Below are 15368 nucleotides of genomic sequence, written 5' to 3'. Positions count from 1 at the left end.
TCAGTAAAAAATTTTAGTTTGGTTTGTTTTCAACTGGTTGTTTAGGTTTTTTAAGTCGGTCTAAAACTTCCTGAGGTATAGGAAGAACTTGACAAACACGTGGTTGTGTAACTGCTGGAAGCCGACAAATCCATCTTGAACCCATTTGTCTCAATGCTGTATTGTTCATTTCATCTCAGTAAAAAATTTACATTCCCCACGTTTGAGGCGGTTGCGGTTGGTTATTGTTTACCCACTGTTGTGCATGGTTATATCCTCTGTTAAAGAATCTTTCACCTTGGTCCATATAGTGTCCTGCTTGGTTATAGTAGTCATTTGCTTTGTTATAGTAGTTTCCTGCTTGTCTTCCTACATTGTCCATCCATCCTTGAACTTTTCCTCTTGTTTCAGGATTTGGAATAAGATTTGCTGCATCTCGTGCTACATCCCAACCTTTCTGTACAGTTTGTATAATAGGTTGTGCTTTCTCTTTCAGTATACCTAATGTACTCAAAATCTTCCTTCCAATTCCAAATGCACCTCTGGCTATTGTTCCCACTGCGGGCAAAAATCTGGATGCAACTCCTGCTAATGCGCCAAATAAACCCATTTCTTATGGGTTAAAAAATGACGAATCCAAACAAGGACCCCTATGTTTCTAAGCAACAAAGAAAGCACTCATGATAAAAATCTTTAGTTCAACACCAAATGCTTGGTTTATGGATATCTTGGAAAACATTCCGAGGTATAGAGAAGATGGACCACCATACTGGCTAATATTTGTCGGTCAAAACACAAGATACTGTGAAGCCATACCATTATGGTCCAAAAATATTTTAGATGTGAAAACTGCTTTGACAATATTCGTTGACAAATACCATCCAACAAAACTGACATCTGACTGTGAAAGTTCTTTCAAATCAGATATTAAAAACTATCTGCGTTCAAAAAATGTAAACCAATATTTCATTGTCGACCAAAACCATTCTGCTCTTGGTGTCATTGACAGTTGTATAAAAATCTTAAGAGACTTAAACCAACCACAAGGTGGTGAAGCAAATGAAATGTCATATGACGACAAATATAGACACTTCTCCATGGCAAAGATGAGACAAGTTTTAAATATTTACAATAGCCGTAAACAAAAAGGTTTGGGAAACCACTCCCCCGAAGAAATGAAAAACAACCCTGACTTAGAGAAAGACTATATATTTAATATTTAGTCAAAAGAGACAAACAAGAAAGAATGCCAGGCTTCAAACAGAAAGGTGACAAAGTAAAAATAGAAATACCTAAACGCGACCCATATGAAAATACTATTGACTATGACAACAATGGGAACTCGACAGGTACTCACATTCGTGTTCGTAAAAATAGAAGAAAGTATACAAGAGAATATTATGAAGTTTTAGGCAAACATGGCAAAATGTACAGACTGCAAGCAGAAGATAAAACTACTATTGTCAGACCTCGTTTCAAACTTGTCAAAGTTCAAGGTGGTATACTTTCAAAGACAGTTCCTAACAAATATAAGACAACTCCTGACGAATATGCTAAAGAAGTTGAAAATGACGACTAAGCATTTCTATACCATGCGTAAACTGTCATGTAAGGTGGCATGTAGTCTTTACTTTGTCCCGTTGTTTGCGTATATCCTGAAACGCGATGTGTATGGTTTCCATCTCCCTGAGTGTTACCCAGTAACAATTTATAGCAAACTGAACGTTGTCTTTAACATCATATCCTTTACCTTTTGTCATTGCTGACCAATCCCAAAATTATGCTTATGCCAACCTGCTTGAGATGTACTTAAATCTATGTAGTGACTGTGTGCAGGTAAATTTTCACCTGAAATCGTTTTACTTCCACCTGTTTCCTTTGAAGAGTTTGCACAATACAAAAACCTGTCGACTATTTGAGTCCAAGTTCCAAAACCAACTGTTTCTGGTCTGGTAGAGTTCATTGACGTATAAATAGAGCCTATAGGATATAATGTTTGAAGTATTTCTGTCTTTAATGTTTGAAGCTCTGTTTTGTCTGCTTTCTTGTCATATAAATCTTGAGCAGTGAATTTAATATTATGTTCATCCTTCATGACATAAACATCTTTACATCTAATGTTTTTCATCGTCGTTATGTCGTCATCCGATGTTAAACCTTGTGGAAAGTTAGGAGGTTTACAATATATTGCATCCCCACCAGTTTCTTCAACCGTTCCTTCAATACTTTCTATAGCAACAGTTGTAAAACTTGTATGTGTATGGTTCTTGTCTGCTTTCTTCTCTAACTCATCGTTAACATAAGTTTTATCTGCTTTAAGGTCTAAACATCCTGAAACCCATCCTGTATCGGCTTTAACTTTAAAAGTCTTCGATGTCCATTCATGGTACCAGTCAACCCTTTCTTTCATTTCGTTATCTTTTTCATCCACATATTCCTTATCCGCTTTCTTCTCTAACTTACTAGCCACATATTCCTTATCTGCTTTCTTTTCAAGGCTAACGTTTAAGTCTGTTATTTCAGATATAGAATGTATATGAGTCTTTTTAGAATATTCGTTTTCAGCTCTTGTCACTTCACTTGACATTTTATTGTCAACATATGTTTTGTCTGCTAGTTCAGGATGAGTATGTTCTTTTGTTGCATAAGCATTGTTAGCTCTTTCTTCTTTTTTGCTATTGCATCGTCTACATATTCTTTGTCAGCTTTGTTGTCAACATCTGCTTTCAAAAGAAGTTCATTTATAGGTTTCTCGTTTAAAGTTCCTTTTGTTGGATTTATACAGACAGTATGGTTCTTATTGTCTTGAAACAGAAACTCATCTGTCATTGGGTTTAATGTCAGTTTTAAGTTTCCTTCTTTCAATGACTCAGATATCTTAGAATAGTTTGAAAAGTTTGTTGTGTTCTTATTTAGAGCTTGCATAATGAGTTGTCGGTTGTGTTGTATTTCTCTCATAGACGCTGTTTCATTTGACATTTTTATTCTAGATAAAATATGCTTCCAATAGAAAAAGAAAATTCAAGAGTTGCTACAACTAAACCATTAGATGAACTTTTTACTAATGTCGGTCAAAAGTTTGAGACAGAGACCGTAAAGCATGAAGGCTATCGTTTTGACTACCCATTAAGATGGCTAAGAGACCCATCTGTCACAAAAGCTATTGGCTTTCGTAGAATGAAGTTTGTGTCTGTAGAAGATAAAAGTTTTCCATTTATTGTAAGGTTTCATATAGATTATATATCTGAAGGGAAACGAAAAATGTGGGAAGAAATTGAGCTAATACAAGTTGACCTTTCATCTTCTCTACAGACTGCGTTAAAAAATATAGAAGATAAAATAAATTCATGTTATGCAAAATATGCTGATGAATATGCAAATACCGAGAGCACACTTTATGTGAGAATTGTATATGACAAACAAAATTCACAAGTGTCATTTCAAATCTACGAAGACAATCCAAAGAAAGACGAACAAATATATACAGAATTCACTGCAATGTCATGGTATTATTTGCAAAGAATGTTAAATCAGAAAGTCGAACTTCCTTTAGCAAATATTTACAGTCGATATGCAAGAGATGAACCATATTTATTTAAAGATGTTTTCGACCCAGCTGCTATTATTGTTCATGCTTCATTTTCTGGCGCCCAAAACTCTTTCTTATGCTTGGCAAATGACTTTTACGAAAAACCTACAAAGTTATACGAACCACCAAGTGGAAGTATTTCAGACTTTCAAGTATGGTTTACTACAGATGGAAGAAAAAGAATAATTCCATTATACCATGCGTTTTACTTAGAACTTAGTTTCATATACAACTACTATCGAACGGTAAAAATATAATTTTTTAATACGGTTGAGGTGTTGGATTTGGTTGCCAACTAGACTGTGGTGCAGGTTCAGGCTGTTGTATAACAGGAGCTTGTTCTTCTGGTTCAGGGTCTTTAGGTATAATACCAACGAACTGACCTACTCTTTTACCAATATTTTTGACTCCGTTCCAAATTCCTCTTCCTACGGTTTTTATTCCATTCCATATACCTCTTCCAACTCTTCTGAAGAAGTTTCCAATACTACTGAAGAAACCCATTTTACTATATGTAAAAATCTAATGTCCGCCTAGTCTCTTACGTTTCCTGTTGAGTTCCATAGCATTCTTTAACTGGAGCTCATACATTCTGTTTCTCCTCTGGTAGAAAACATATTCTGGGTCAACTCCTGTGTTCGCGTCATCTGCATAAAGTTGTTTATATCCCACTTCAGGGTTTGTATAAAACTCTTTCCATCTCATATTTGCATACCATGGTGGCAAACCTAACGCAGCGTCATTTGACATGGCAGTTTGCATTTGTACATCTGTTGGCACTTGACCATAGTTTGCCATTGCAGTTTGTATTCTAACTTCATTTGGAATATTCTCTGGGTTTGGTTGTCCAGGTTGCTGTGCATTCGCTAAGTTCTGTGCGTCCATTTAATATTAGATAAAAATATCTCTTACGAGTACATATACTGGACATTTGCAGGCATTGGTTCATCTTCATATTCTCTGTACTTTTCTGCCACGTCAAATAAATAAATGACACAATGGAAAAAACCTAAAACAAGTAGTCCTATTTCAAACCACATTTACTTACTAATAAAATTTCTTTGTTATGACACTTTCTCCAGTTTATAGGACCTCTCTCATATTCTATCTTGTCATATATAAACTCATAGTCATGTATGTCCTCTAACCATCTCATAACGGTTTCCAAACCACTTTTATCGGATGTAAAGTAAAAGCATGGATGGTTATGTAAAACGTCTAAAGTTTCTAAAGAGTCTCTCAAAGTCCAGTCTACTTGGTATTGAAAATCCCATGTGTTATAGAACGGCGGGTCCACTATAAAGAAAACATTTTCCTTGTCTTTATATTTTTCATACAAATCTGTCCAATGACATCTCACAAACTCTATACCCTCAATATATTTATCTATGTCCTCTTTGAAAACATTTGTATAGTTAAGATATAAAACTTTTGACATAAGTGTTTCAATGTCATGAACTCTTATAGCACCACTATATAATAGTCTAGCAGATATACTATTCCAGTCTATATATTCTGCTTTTTTCAAAACCTCTCTCACAATATTTTTGTTATCTAATGGTATACGTTCCATCTTACCTATAGGTATCTTTTCTTTTAACTCTTTCAATATATTGTTTGTGTCTGGAATATGTTTGAGACGGTCCATATAGTTGTCGAAGTCATTGCATATAATCTTTGAGTCAGGAAATACGGTATGACATAAATGAGATATATAGAAACTTCCACCGAACAAATCTACAAATGTTAGACCATTCGGTAGTTTCTTAAGTTCTCTCAATATAATATCTTTACATCTACTCTTATTTCCAAAGAACGGTAACGGTGGTTTTGTAAAATTCATTTATATATAATAATAAAAATGTTTTTACCCGAAAAGTGACAGAAAAGTGACAAAACATGAAAACATATATAATTTGTGAAAAGCTCCTGGAAGCCCTCCGAATAAAAACTTCATTTATACTAAACATCTTCAGGGCTAGAGGGCACGAAGTGCCTGGAAGCCCCACTACCTTTTTTTTTTTTTTTTTTTTTTTTTGTTTGTTTGTTTTTTTATTATAACAAATTCAAAATTCTCTTATAAGGATTAGATGAAATCTGTATTACTAAATCATTAGCTAAATGAAGGTTCAAATAGAAAGTAAATATCAATTTATATGATACTGAAACCAAATAGTTCTTTTAATAAAAGATAACACGCTGAAAATTATTGAGTATTTGCAAATCTCAAAAATCTATTGGTGAATTTGGCTCAACTTTTAAAATTATAACATCCATATCAAATCATAAAAGCAGACAAAAATTAAAGCCAAACCTATCGGCCAATTTTTTTTTGATATTTTGATTTTTGAGGTATACTTTTAAAAGTGGATTTAAAGCACTGATGAAAAAACATTAACTTCTGTCGTTATGATTATTGATTTAGACAATAATGATTTTAATCTTTGATTATCAAAACACTAAAGTCATCTTTTTAACATTTGCTTGGTAGCATTAACTCAAGTCTAAAGTACTATTTTATGTGGCACTCTTAGAATTTTTGTATTCATTGTACACGCTGAAATAGTACCATTAAAGTTATGGCGGACTTTCAAAAAATAGTTTGGTCACCTTTTCCGAAATCTTTGTGGTCATTGTTTTCCACATGTATGACATAGTATTTTTTCTTCTAATTAATTTAAGGAGTATTTTATATGGTAAAAGGCAATTGTGTTCTTTTTAAAAATTTTTAATGTCCAACCAAGACATTCATTCAAACAAATACAGTGAACTAAGAAATACCCACAAATATTATATCGAGATATACAACGCGTTGTATCAGTTGAAAACAGAAAAAGAAGAAGAATTAAAATCAATTTACGAAATGATCAAAACAGAATTGATTGATTCCAATAAATATCCATCCAAAGATATTATAGAAGACATTTTACAAATCATTCCGTATAACAATCGCTATACAAAGTCATATTTATTTCTTGCCAAACTGTTTATTGATGAATATCATGTGGAAGAAGTCAATGGAATCCCTAATATTTCAAACTTCCTGTTTTATAAAGAATATGGAATTAAAATAGACAAATCTTCTGATTTCGGAAAAGATGATATTAAAAATCTTGATGTTCATACAGAAAATACAATATACAGAGCAATTATGAATAATGACTTAGAAAGATTCATCACATTCACTGAAATAGATGGATTTGATAAAGATCAAAAACTTGAAAGCGGTTTATATCCATATTCTTATGAAGGATATTCATTACTTGAATTATGTTGTTACCATGGAGCAGTTGATTGTTTCAAGTTATTAAGAACTAAATGCAGCTCAGAAATAACTCAAAAATGTCTAGAGTTTTCATTTTTAGGAGGAAATCCAGAGATCATGAGTTAGGGTTGTACAAACTGGCACGCCTGCTGGCACACCTTTTTTGGCCAGCTGGCACGATTTTTTTAAAAAACACATTAAAAAAAGTCACTTTTTGCCCCATCTAATGAGATTTTTTTTACAATTTTTTTCCCCTTATTTTTCAATTTAGATATGATTTTAAGCTCTCCAAATTGAAGTTTACCTGATGTTTCTTAGTTTTTATGATAATAAAATGTTGCAAAGTTGAGTTTGGATTCAATAAATTTAAGAAAATTTTATTTTACAATGAAATTATAAGAAAGGATGTTTTTATCCTATGTCAAAGAGAATACATTTGTAGATCCCGACTTTTAGGGTTGTTAAAAATATCAAAAATTAGCGTTTTGAAGACACCATGGTGTCTTATAATTTTCCCTTCCTTATTGGCGTGTAGAAATAAATGCGCCAATAGATTGAAGAAGAAGAATTGTTTTTCTCTTAATGAACTTTCATCCTTTTGATATAAGAATATTAAAAACATTAATATAATTTCGATTTCGGAAATTAAATTTCCAAATTTTTTGTCGATTTCGGAAATAACAGGATCCCGCATCCAACACGCAACAACAAAACACAAAACACACTTTTTGGTTCTTTTTGTAATACATGATTTGGATAAATTTTACAAAAATAGAACCTATATTATATTCTTTTCAAAGATTCTTGCAAATCATCAAAAATAATTGTATTTTAAAAAACGATCAAATTATCCTTTCATTATTTTAAACTTAAATTAGTTTTTATGATTGACTAAAGCAATCATATTTATTCATCATTAAATAAACAAAAAAATAATATTTGAGAGTTATTTCAAAAAAAACACATTGAATTTATTAATTTGTCTCAATTTCAGTATTATAAATTTTTATAATTTCAATATTTTGAAATACACTTTTTAATATTTCAATATTTATGATATTTCAATGTATTAAGTGGTCTCAAATTGAGCTTCTCAAATATAAGTTGACTTATTCAAATAATAAAATTAAATAATATTTAAAATAATAAATAAAAGTGATTGAGGTCATAGCAAAACGGCTGTTTCAGTCATTAATTCTTAAAAATAAAAAGGGTAAAAACTAAATACAATGGGTAAAATTCAATAGTGTCTGTGCTATCGTTCAATTTGAAGGTGTCTTTTGAAACCGCAAGACACATTGAATTTTTGAATAGTGTATTATGGTTTGACAGACACCAATGAAAAAAATAAAATGATATTTATTTTAAATATATAAGATCCTTATATAAAATATAAATATTTTATCGTTTTATTTTCTTGTTTTAGAAATGTTTTTTATTGAAAAATCAATAAAACTAACTCCAAAATAAAATTTTTGATTTAAAGACACTATGATGACACCAGGCAAATCTTCCAAGACACCTATCGTCGGGAATCTAACAACCCTACCGACTTTTGACATGGTTGAAAATTCCAAAAAAAATTCAAAATTTAAAAAATAATATTAAAAAATATAAATTTCACGTTAAAAAATGATTTTTGAAATTTTTTTGGAAAAATAGAATGTCATATTTTTATGTTTTATTGCTATTTTTTACGAAATCAATAAAATATTTGTTAATTTGGCTGAGATTATAAATAAAATCTTTCTAAATCTTACAATTGATTGCTAAAATCTGTTTTATGTATTAATTGGCATTGAGATTCGTTATAAAAGAATGCGAATTAATTTGTATGAGTAAACGTATTTTGTAAAATTTCAAATTCTCTTCTCTCATTACTTACCTTAGATCTCTCAGCTTTTAGCTCTCAGATTTCGCTCATAGAACTCAGGTTTTAGTTATGTACTCATAGATGTATCATTACTGCCCGCAGATCTCTCATTACTACCTTACTAACCAGATCTTAACTCCCATTACTACCTTACTAACCAGATCTTAACTCTCATTACTACCTTACTAACCAGATCTTAACTCTCATTACTACCTTACTAACCAGATCTTAACTCTCATTACTACCTTACTAACCAGATCTTAACTCTCATTACTACCTTACTAACCAGATCTTAACTCTCATTATTACCTTACTAACCAGATCTTAACTCTCATTACTACCTTACTAACCAGATCTTAACTCTCATTACTACCTTACTAACCAGATCTTAACTCTCATTACTACCTTACTAACCAGATCTTAACTCTCATTACTACCTTACTAACCAGATCTTAACTCTCATTACTACCTTACTAACCAGATCTTAACTCTCATTACTACCTTACTAACCAGATCTTAACTCTCATTACTACCTTACTAACCAGATCTTAACTCTCATTACTACCTTACTAACCAGATCTTAACTCTCATTACTACCTTACTAACCAGATCTTAACTCTCATTACTACCTTACTAACCAGATCTTAACTCTCATTACTACCTTACTAACCAGATCTTAACTCTCATTACTACCTTACTAACCAGATCTTAACTCTCATTACTACCTTACTAACCAGATCTTAACTCTCATTACTACCTTACTAACCAGATCTTAACTCTCATTACTACCTTACTAACCAGATCTTAACTCTCATTACTACCTTACTAACCAGATCTTAACTCTCATTACTACCTTACTCATCAGATATCTAATTATTTACATATGATTTCTCACATCTCACTCAAGTCTCATTACTTACCCTATCTTTTTAACCTTTTCTGATAATTACTGAAATAACTAAATCCTTTTTTTAGTTTAATTCTGATATTAAATTTTTAAAATCTCTTTAATTTTTTGAACTACGCCTTTAATTTGTAATTGCCGATTTCACAGATTTGAACCATTTAATAAAATAACATTATTCAACTTAATCATATCAAACATGGTAGTTTGATTTTCAGATCTACATTTTAAAAACCTCTTTATTATCTTGAGTTATACTTTTATTATATAATACCTGAGTTCATAACTGAAAACTCTTAATTAGAGTACAATATTCAACTTAATCATAACAAGATTTGTTGAATTTCAAATTTGATTTATATCTTCCATCACTTAAAACTCTCACAGCTTACAATATAAGCTAAAAAGTATATTTTCATAGTAATAAAATTAATTATTAAATTTTTTACTTTTTCCTTTCCAAAACTAGAAAAAAAGAAGGGAAAAGGGAAAAAGAAGAAAGAAAAGAGAAAAAGAAAAAAAAGACAAAATAATAATGAGCATATTATATAATTGTGGTCATAGGCCGAGTGGCGTGGAAAGGGTGGAGCCCGAAGGGCGACATCCTTTCCACGCCACGAGGCCCGATTTTTGGCCACTTTTTTGATTTTGGCCGCGTGCCAGCTCCTGGCACGCGGCCCGCAAAATTGTGCCAGTTTGTACAACCCTATCATGAGTGAATGTTTGAAATATCAAAAACCAGACAAAAAATGTATGGAATATGCAATTATTTCACACAACATTGATTTTATTACATTTTTGATGAATGAATACAATATCGATATTGATTTAGATTCTTGCGGAATAAACAAAAATCTCGAATCCTTTTTAGTTTATTTCGATCAAACTAAGGATATAAACAAATGTTTTGTTCATTCACCTATTTTTAATATTCGATCCCTTTTCGAATACTTCTTTTCACATGGTGGGAATGTCAATGAAAAGAATCAAAATGGAAAAACAGCACTTCATGATGCAGCATATAGAAATAGTAAAGAAACTGCAGAACTTCTGATTTCACATGGTGCGAATGTCAATGAAAAGAATCAAAATGGAGAAACAGCACATCATGATGCAGCATATAAAAATAGTAAAGAAACTGCAGAAGTTCTGATTTCACATGGTGCGAATGTCAATGAAAAGAATCAAAATGGAAAAACAGCACTTCATGATGCAGCATATAGAAATAGTAAAGAAACTGCAGAACTTCTGATTTCACATGGTGCGAATGTCAATGAAAAGAATCAAAATGGAAAAACAGCACTTCATGATGCAGCATATAAAAATATAGGGTGTCCAAAGGTGTGTTTAGCACAAACCTGAATACTGCGAATAGAAATAAACAAGTTACATATATATAAAGTTTATTTAAATATAATCACCATTGGATTCAATCATGCGTTCGCAGCGATCGATCCAGGCTTGAAAGACACGCTTTAAATCATCATGAGAAAATTGCTCAAATTGCTCTCTTACAAAATTTTCAAGATCATCTGGACTCGCGAATTCGCGTCCTTCAGCTCTCTTTTTTAGCGTGCCGAATAAATAAAAGTCAGAGGGTGCAATATCAGGTGAATAAATTGGGTTTGGAACAACTTTGACATTGTTTTCCACCAAGTAATTCATTACCTTATGACTTTTGTGAACTCTTGAATTATCAAAATGAATTGCAAACTTTTGTTTTTGTTGTTTGGATTTCTCAAACTCATCAGAATTGATAATTTGAGTAAGAACATTGTCAATTAGATACTGAGCATTCATCGTATTAGGTTTTTGAAGAATATCAATTGCGATGATGCCATTCACGCCCCAAAAAACCGACAACATCATCATTGGTGTGTCAATTTTTTTCTTCGGGAATGTTTGCGGATTTTCATCCTTCGGGATCCACATGATTTTGGCTTCTGTTGCATATTGAAACCAAGAATCGTCCCCTGTTACTAAAAAGCGAAACTTCTTGGATTGATACGCACCCAATATAGAGAGGAGCTCTTTCGAAGATTGGACTCTAGATTTTTTTTGAACTGAATTAAGATTGTGCGGAACCCAACGTGTATACGCTAGTTTGTAGTTCAAATAATTGTGCAGATAATAACTGACTGTTGTACGTGGTATCTTTGTCATCTCCTCTATCCTTCTGAGTGATGCTCTTGGGTCTTCATCTAGCGCTTGAAGAATTGCTTTGATTTTTCTTTGATCCGGCGATTTTTTGTCAATTTTTATGATGGGCGCCTTTTTGTTCATGAAGTGATACATCCTAACATGATACGTTACAGTGGAATAGCTAGGAGCATCCATACCGAAGCATTTTACCAATGTCTCGTAGATTTTTTTACAGTCTTTGCATTTTTTTGCAAGAGCGAGGATGTTTTCTTTATGATTCATTAAAAAAATGAAAAAAATCCCGCCAAAATTTCCCGCGAAACTGCCTCTTGTCTCAAAATTCATTTTATATCCCGGCATGGCGCCAAAATACAACATACTCATCATATACATATATTCATATTTTTTATTATATATTTATAATCAGCATATATCTCCTTTAATAGTCTCATATAGAGCGCTGTGCTAAACGCACCTTTGGACACCCTATAGTAAAGAAACTGCAGAACTTCTGATTTCACATGGTGCGAATGTCAATGAAAAGAATCAAAATGGAAAAACAGCACTTCATGATGCAGCATATAAAAATAGTAAAGAAACTACAGAAGTTCTGATTTCACATGGTGCGAATGTCAATGAAAAGAATCAAAATGGAAAAACAGCACTTCATGATGCAGCATATAAAAATAGTAAAGAAACTGCAGAAGTTCTGATTTCACATGGTGCGAATGTCAATGAAAAGAATCAAAATGGAAAAACAGCACTTCATGATGCAGCATATAAAAATAGTAAAGAAACTGCAGAAGTCCTTATTTCACATGGTGCGAATGTCAATGAAAAGGACCAAAATGGAAAAACCGCACTTCATGATGCAGCATCTGAAAATAGTAAAGAAACTGCCGAATTTCTTATTTCGCGTGGTTCCAAAGAATAATGTTCTTAGATAAGATAATATTCTTTATTTTTTCTGATATTTTCGAAGATTGATTTGATTATAAATAAAAAAGCTTAAAAATGTATTTCGATCAAATAGCATATAATGTATTTATTAAATTTGATTGATTTGAAATTTGATATTTCATTTTTCTAACTTTTATTGAACTAATACATGCAATAGTCTGCTTGCACAAAATAAAACTTATTACAGTACAAAGGTTCAAAACATAAGCAATGCATTTCACAAATAATAACGAACGAAAACTTTATTGGGGGTTACAGGTGTGCAGCGTTTTCTTGTTGTGCACTAAAGTTGACCAAATTTGCACAACCTTTCCTACAATTTTGCATAAATTAATAATATCATATAATCTAATAATACATGGAATCTTATGGAAATCTCCAGGGCCAAAGTCGAGATTTGAGATGATTGAAAATCAAAAATTGAAATGCATTCATATTTCTCATGTAAAATACATTTGCGTGAGTAAATCCGACTAAAAAACCAAAAATCAATAAACATGTTAGAAATCTCCAATATATCAAAAGTAGATAACAATGTTTAACTAAATAATCTTAATAAATTTATACATCATGTCATGTACAATACATCATCAATATCAACTGTTCTCTAAATATCTATGCGAACTCAATAAATCTACCAAGGTAACACCGAATTTTCAATGAAAGAAAATGCAAGGGGTAATACCTCGGAGTGACGGCATTCATGAATAACGATTATGGGCTAATATCATTTCAATATATTTTCTCACTCTTATTATCTTATTCTATTGCTAAGGATGTAAAATGATATACGTTTATTTTTGTATTTTTTGATTTTTAAAAGAGAAATTATACAATGTCTGTAAAGAGACAAGTTTCAGTAAATGAAGAATTAGACTCTTTGCAGAGTCGCGACGATACCCAATTTTATAATAAAGTTTCTACTGTTTTAGATCGTATAATTGATAAAGTTAGAGATACAGAAGAAAGATTGACAGCAGCAGAACAATCGAAAATAGATCAAACAATATCAAGTGGATCAAAATCTAATAAATCAACAACTTCATCCAAAAAGAAAGCAGAAAATCCATTCAAAATGCCAGAAATACCACCTCTTGATAATCAGATCGACGAAAAGCAGATTAAAATAACTCCAAAAAGAAAATTAATCAAGAAACCAGTAAAAGAACCTACGATGGAAGAAGTTTTGGATGCTTTATTCCTTCTTCAAAGAGAAATTAGCGATATCCGTGAGAACCAAAAAGAAATGGAGGATCAAATCAAACAAATACAACGTCTTATTGAATAAAATTTTGTTTTTTTGTCTGTATAAAATTTGAAAATTTCGAAAATATTTTTAACAAATCATTAAAAAATTGTTATTTGATAAAAATTTATACTTTAAAATAAAAAAGACGCTTCAAAGCTCTTGTGAGCTCTCAGATTTGGTTTGTACATTTTCTGTTGTAGTTTTGTTACCCTTCATTGCTTTAACTTCAGCAAGGAGCTCCTCTCTGTTGGTCCATTTCGGATTTCCTCCGAGGAATCTTCCGAGATGAAGTTTGAGTCCTTCAAGGTCCTCTGCGTACATAGCTCTATCAAGTTTGGTATGGAAGACCCAGAAACCATCGGTCATTTCTGGGAATGGACATGTTTCTCCGCATGATACAAATTTGAATGGTTCTGTAACGTAATCTTCTGCGAATTTGATGAAATCTTCTGTTTTATTGGACTTGGCTTGCAATATACAGTATTTCTTCTTCTTGCAAGTAGCCTTCCAAACGCCTTCATCGGTAACATAATCAGATGGCTTTGGCTTTGGTGTTGGCGGTGGTCTTGGACGTGCAAGTTCCGGGTATTCCTTCTTAATGGCGTAGAAAATGTCGAGGAATGTCTTATTGCCGTTGTAGAGGGTGAATGTTTTGTTGTGAAGGAAACCGATGGCTGGGACGTCTGTAACGTTAAACTCTTTGGTGATGTTCTCGTTGTTGCAAAAGCCGATGCGGAGGTATGTTTCGTTGTAGGCATTACTGATTGCGTTCCACATTGTTGGGGAATATTTCTTCTGAGAGAAGAGAATGGCAGCACTGTCGACTTCGTAGCCTTCTTTGCCTGGAACCCAGTATTCATCGACTGGTTCTGCAAGGCGTGGGATAAAACGATCTGAAAATCTGACTAAATTCTTAGCTGTGATCTCCTTTTGATCGTAAATGCGTGTGCCGCCTGGATAGAATATCATAAATGTTGGATATGATGTGATCTTTAAATCATTGACAACATGCGTATTATTTCTTACATTAGCACGTGCAAACTGCACCATACCATAGCTTGACTCAGCAGCTTCAACGAAAGCGAGAGCTGCCTTCTTGCACTCTGGAGAATTATTCTTATAAAACATAACAAAAATTGTCGAAGTATTTTTACGATGCTTGACGTATTTATCGAATGTGTAGTCGTTAAGCTCGTCGATGATGTCAACGGCGTGTGCGAGACCTAGCGCAGCAAGTAAAATAAACATAATAGATTTCTGATGATTTTTGATATGCGGCCAAATTAGCCATGTCGTTTCTTTTTTATCCATCTGAATATAAAATATGCAATAACATCCCACACACTATTATTTTGCGAAATTTATTTAATCGGATGAAAGTTCAATTTGATTTTTTTTACGAAGCTG

At 32.4% G+C, this 15368-nt stretch overlaps 9 protein-coding genes across 9 annotated transcripts, besides 7 other annotated features; 3 read left to right on the top strand and 6 right to left on the bottom strand.

The window, feature by feature from the left end:
- Positions 1–13: 13 nt before the first annotated feature.
- TVAGG3_0228250 (uncharacterized protein) lies at positions 14–169 on the bottom strand (the record flags this gene model as incomplete). Its single annotated transcript, XM_001300731.2, has 1 exon — positions 14–169. One exon carries the CDS (start codon positions 167–169, stop codon positions 14–16), a length of 156 nt encoding a protein of 51 aa, XP_001300732.2.
- An 18-nt stretch (positions 170–187) lies between these two features.
- On the bottom strand, positions 188–589 carry TVAGG3_0228240 (uncharacterized protein; the record flags this gene model as incomplete). Its single annotated transcript, XM_051227240.1, has 1 exon — positions 188–589. The coding sequence occupies one exon, from the start codon at positions 587–589 to the stop codon at positions 188–190; it is 402 nt and encodes a 133-aa protein (XP_051112226.1).
- Positions 590–698: 109 nt separating this feature from the next.
- Positions 699–1202: a mobile genetic element.
- Positions 1203–1327: 125 nt separating this feature from the next.
- Positions 1328–2524: a mobile genetic element.
- A 452-nt stretch (positions 2525–2976) lies between these two features.
- On the top strand, positions 2977–3825 carry TVAGG3_0228210 (uncharacterized protein; the record flags this gene model as incomplete). The annotated part of the gene is made up of 1 exon (XM_051227239.1): positions 2977–3825. The coding sequence occupies one exon, from the start codon at positions 2977–2979 to the stop codon at positions 3823–3825; it is 849 nt and encodes a 282-aa protein (XP_051112225.1).
- A 4-nt stretch (positions 3826–3829) lies between these two features.
- Positions 3830–4072, bottom strand: TVAGG3_0228200 (serine threonine-protein phosphatase family; the record flags this gene model as incomplete). Its single annotated transcript, XM_051227238.1, has 1 exon — positions 3830–4072. The coding sequence occupies one exon, from the start codon at positions 4070–4072 to the stop codon at positions 3830–3832; it is 243 nt and encodes an 80-aa protein (XP_051112224.1).
- An 18-nt stretch (positions 4073–4090) lies between these two features.
- On the bottom strand, positions 4091–4453 carry TVAGG3_0228190 (uncharacterized protein; the record flags this gene model as incomplete). Its single annotated transcript, XM_051227237.1, has 1 exon — positions 4091–4453. One exon carries the CDS (start codon positions 4451–4453, stop codon positions 4091–4093), a length of 363 nt encoding a protein of 120 aa, XP_051112223.1.
- Positions 4454–5510: 1057 nt separating this feature from the next.
- Positions 5511–5610: a mobile genetic element.
- Positions 5511–5610: a terminal%2Cinverted (terminal inverted repeat of Maverick-3 transposon ID:TVAGG3_0228180).
- Positions 5611–6174: 564 nt separating this feature from the next.
- Positions 6175–7327, top strand: TVAGG3_0228170 (protein of unknown function (DUF3447); the record flags this gene model as incomplete). The annotated part of the gene is made up of 1 exon (XM_001295811.1): positions 6300–6959. The coding sequence occupies one exon, from the start codon at positions 6300–6302 to the stop codon at positions 6957–6959; it is 660 nt and encodes a 219-aa protein (XP_001295812.1).
- Positions 7328–10937: 3610 nt separating this feature from the next.
- Positions 10938–10965: a terminal%2Cinverted (terminal inverted repeat of Mariner transposon ID:TVAGG3_0228150).
- Positions 10938–12241: a mobile genetic element.
- On the bottom strand, positions 11018–12145 carry TVAGG3_0228160 (Mariner transposase; the record flags this gene model as incomplete). Its single annotated transcript, XM_051227236.1, has 1 exon — positions 11018–12145. The coding sequence occupies one exon, from the start codon at positions 12143–12145 to the stop codon at positions 11018–11020; it is 1128 nt and encodes a 375-aa protein (XP_051112222.1).
- Positions 12214–12241: a terminal%2Cinverted (terminal inverted repeat of Mariner transposon ID:TVAGG3_0228150).
- A 1306-nt stretch (positions 12242–13547) lies between these two features.
- TVAGG3_0228140 (uncharacterized protein) lies at positions 13548–14000 on the top strand (the record flags this gene model as incomplete). The annotated part of the gene is made up of 1 exon (XM_001324495.2): positions 13548–14000. One exon carries the CDS (start codon positions 13548–13550, stop codon positions 13998–14000), a length of 453 nt encoding a protein of 150 aa, XP_001324530.1.
- Positions 14001–14111: 111 nt separating this feature from the next.
- On the bottom strand, positions 14112–15272 carry TVAGG3_0228130 (disulfide-isomerase A6 family; the record flags this gene model as incomplete). The annotated part of the gene is made up of 1 exon (XM_001324494.1): positions 14112–15272. One exon carries the CDS (start codon positions 15270–15272, stop codon positions 14112–14114), a length of 1161 nt encoding a protein of 386 aa, XP_001324529.1.
- Positions 15273–15368: the final 96 nt, after the last annotated feature.

The sequence above is a fragment of the Trichomonas vaginalis genome, chromosome IV, assembly GCF_026262505.1.
Source record: "Trichomonas vaginalis G3 chromosome IV, whole genome shotgun sequence".
Taxonomy (NCBI): domain Eukaryota; phylum Parabasalia; order Trichomonadida; family Trichomonadidae; genus Trichomonas; species Trichomonas vaginalis.
The sequence above is the reverse complement of the archived record's forward strand: the minus strand, read 5'-3'. Positions and strand labels throughout refer to the sequence as shown.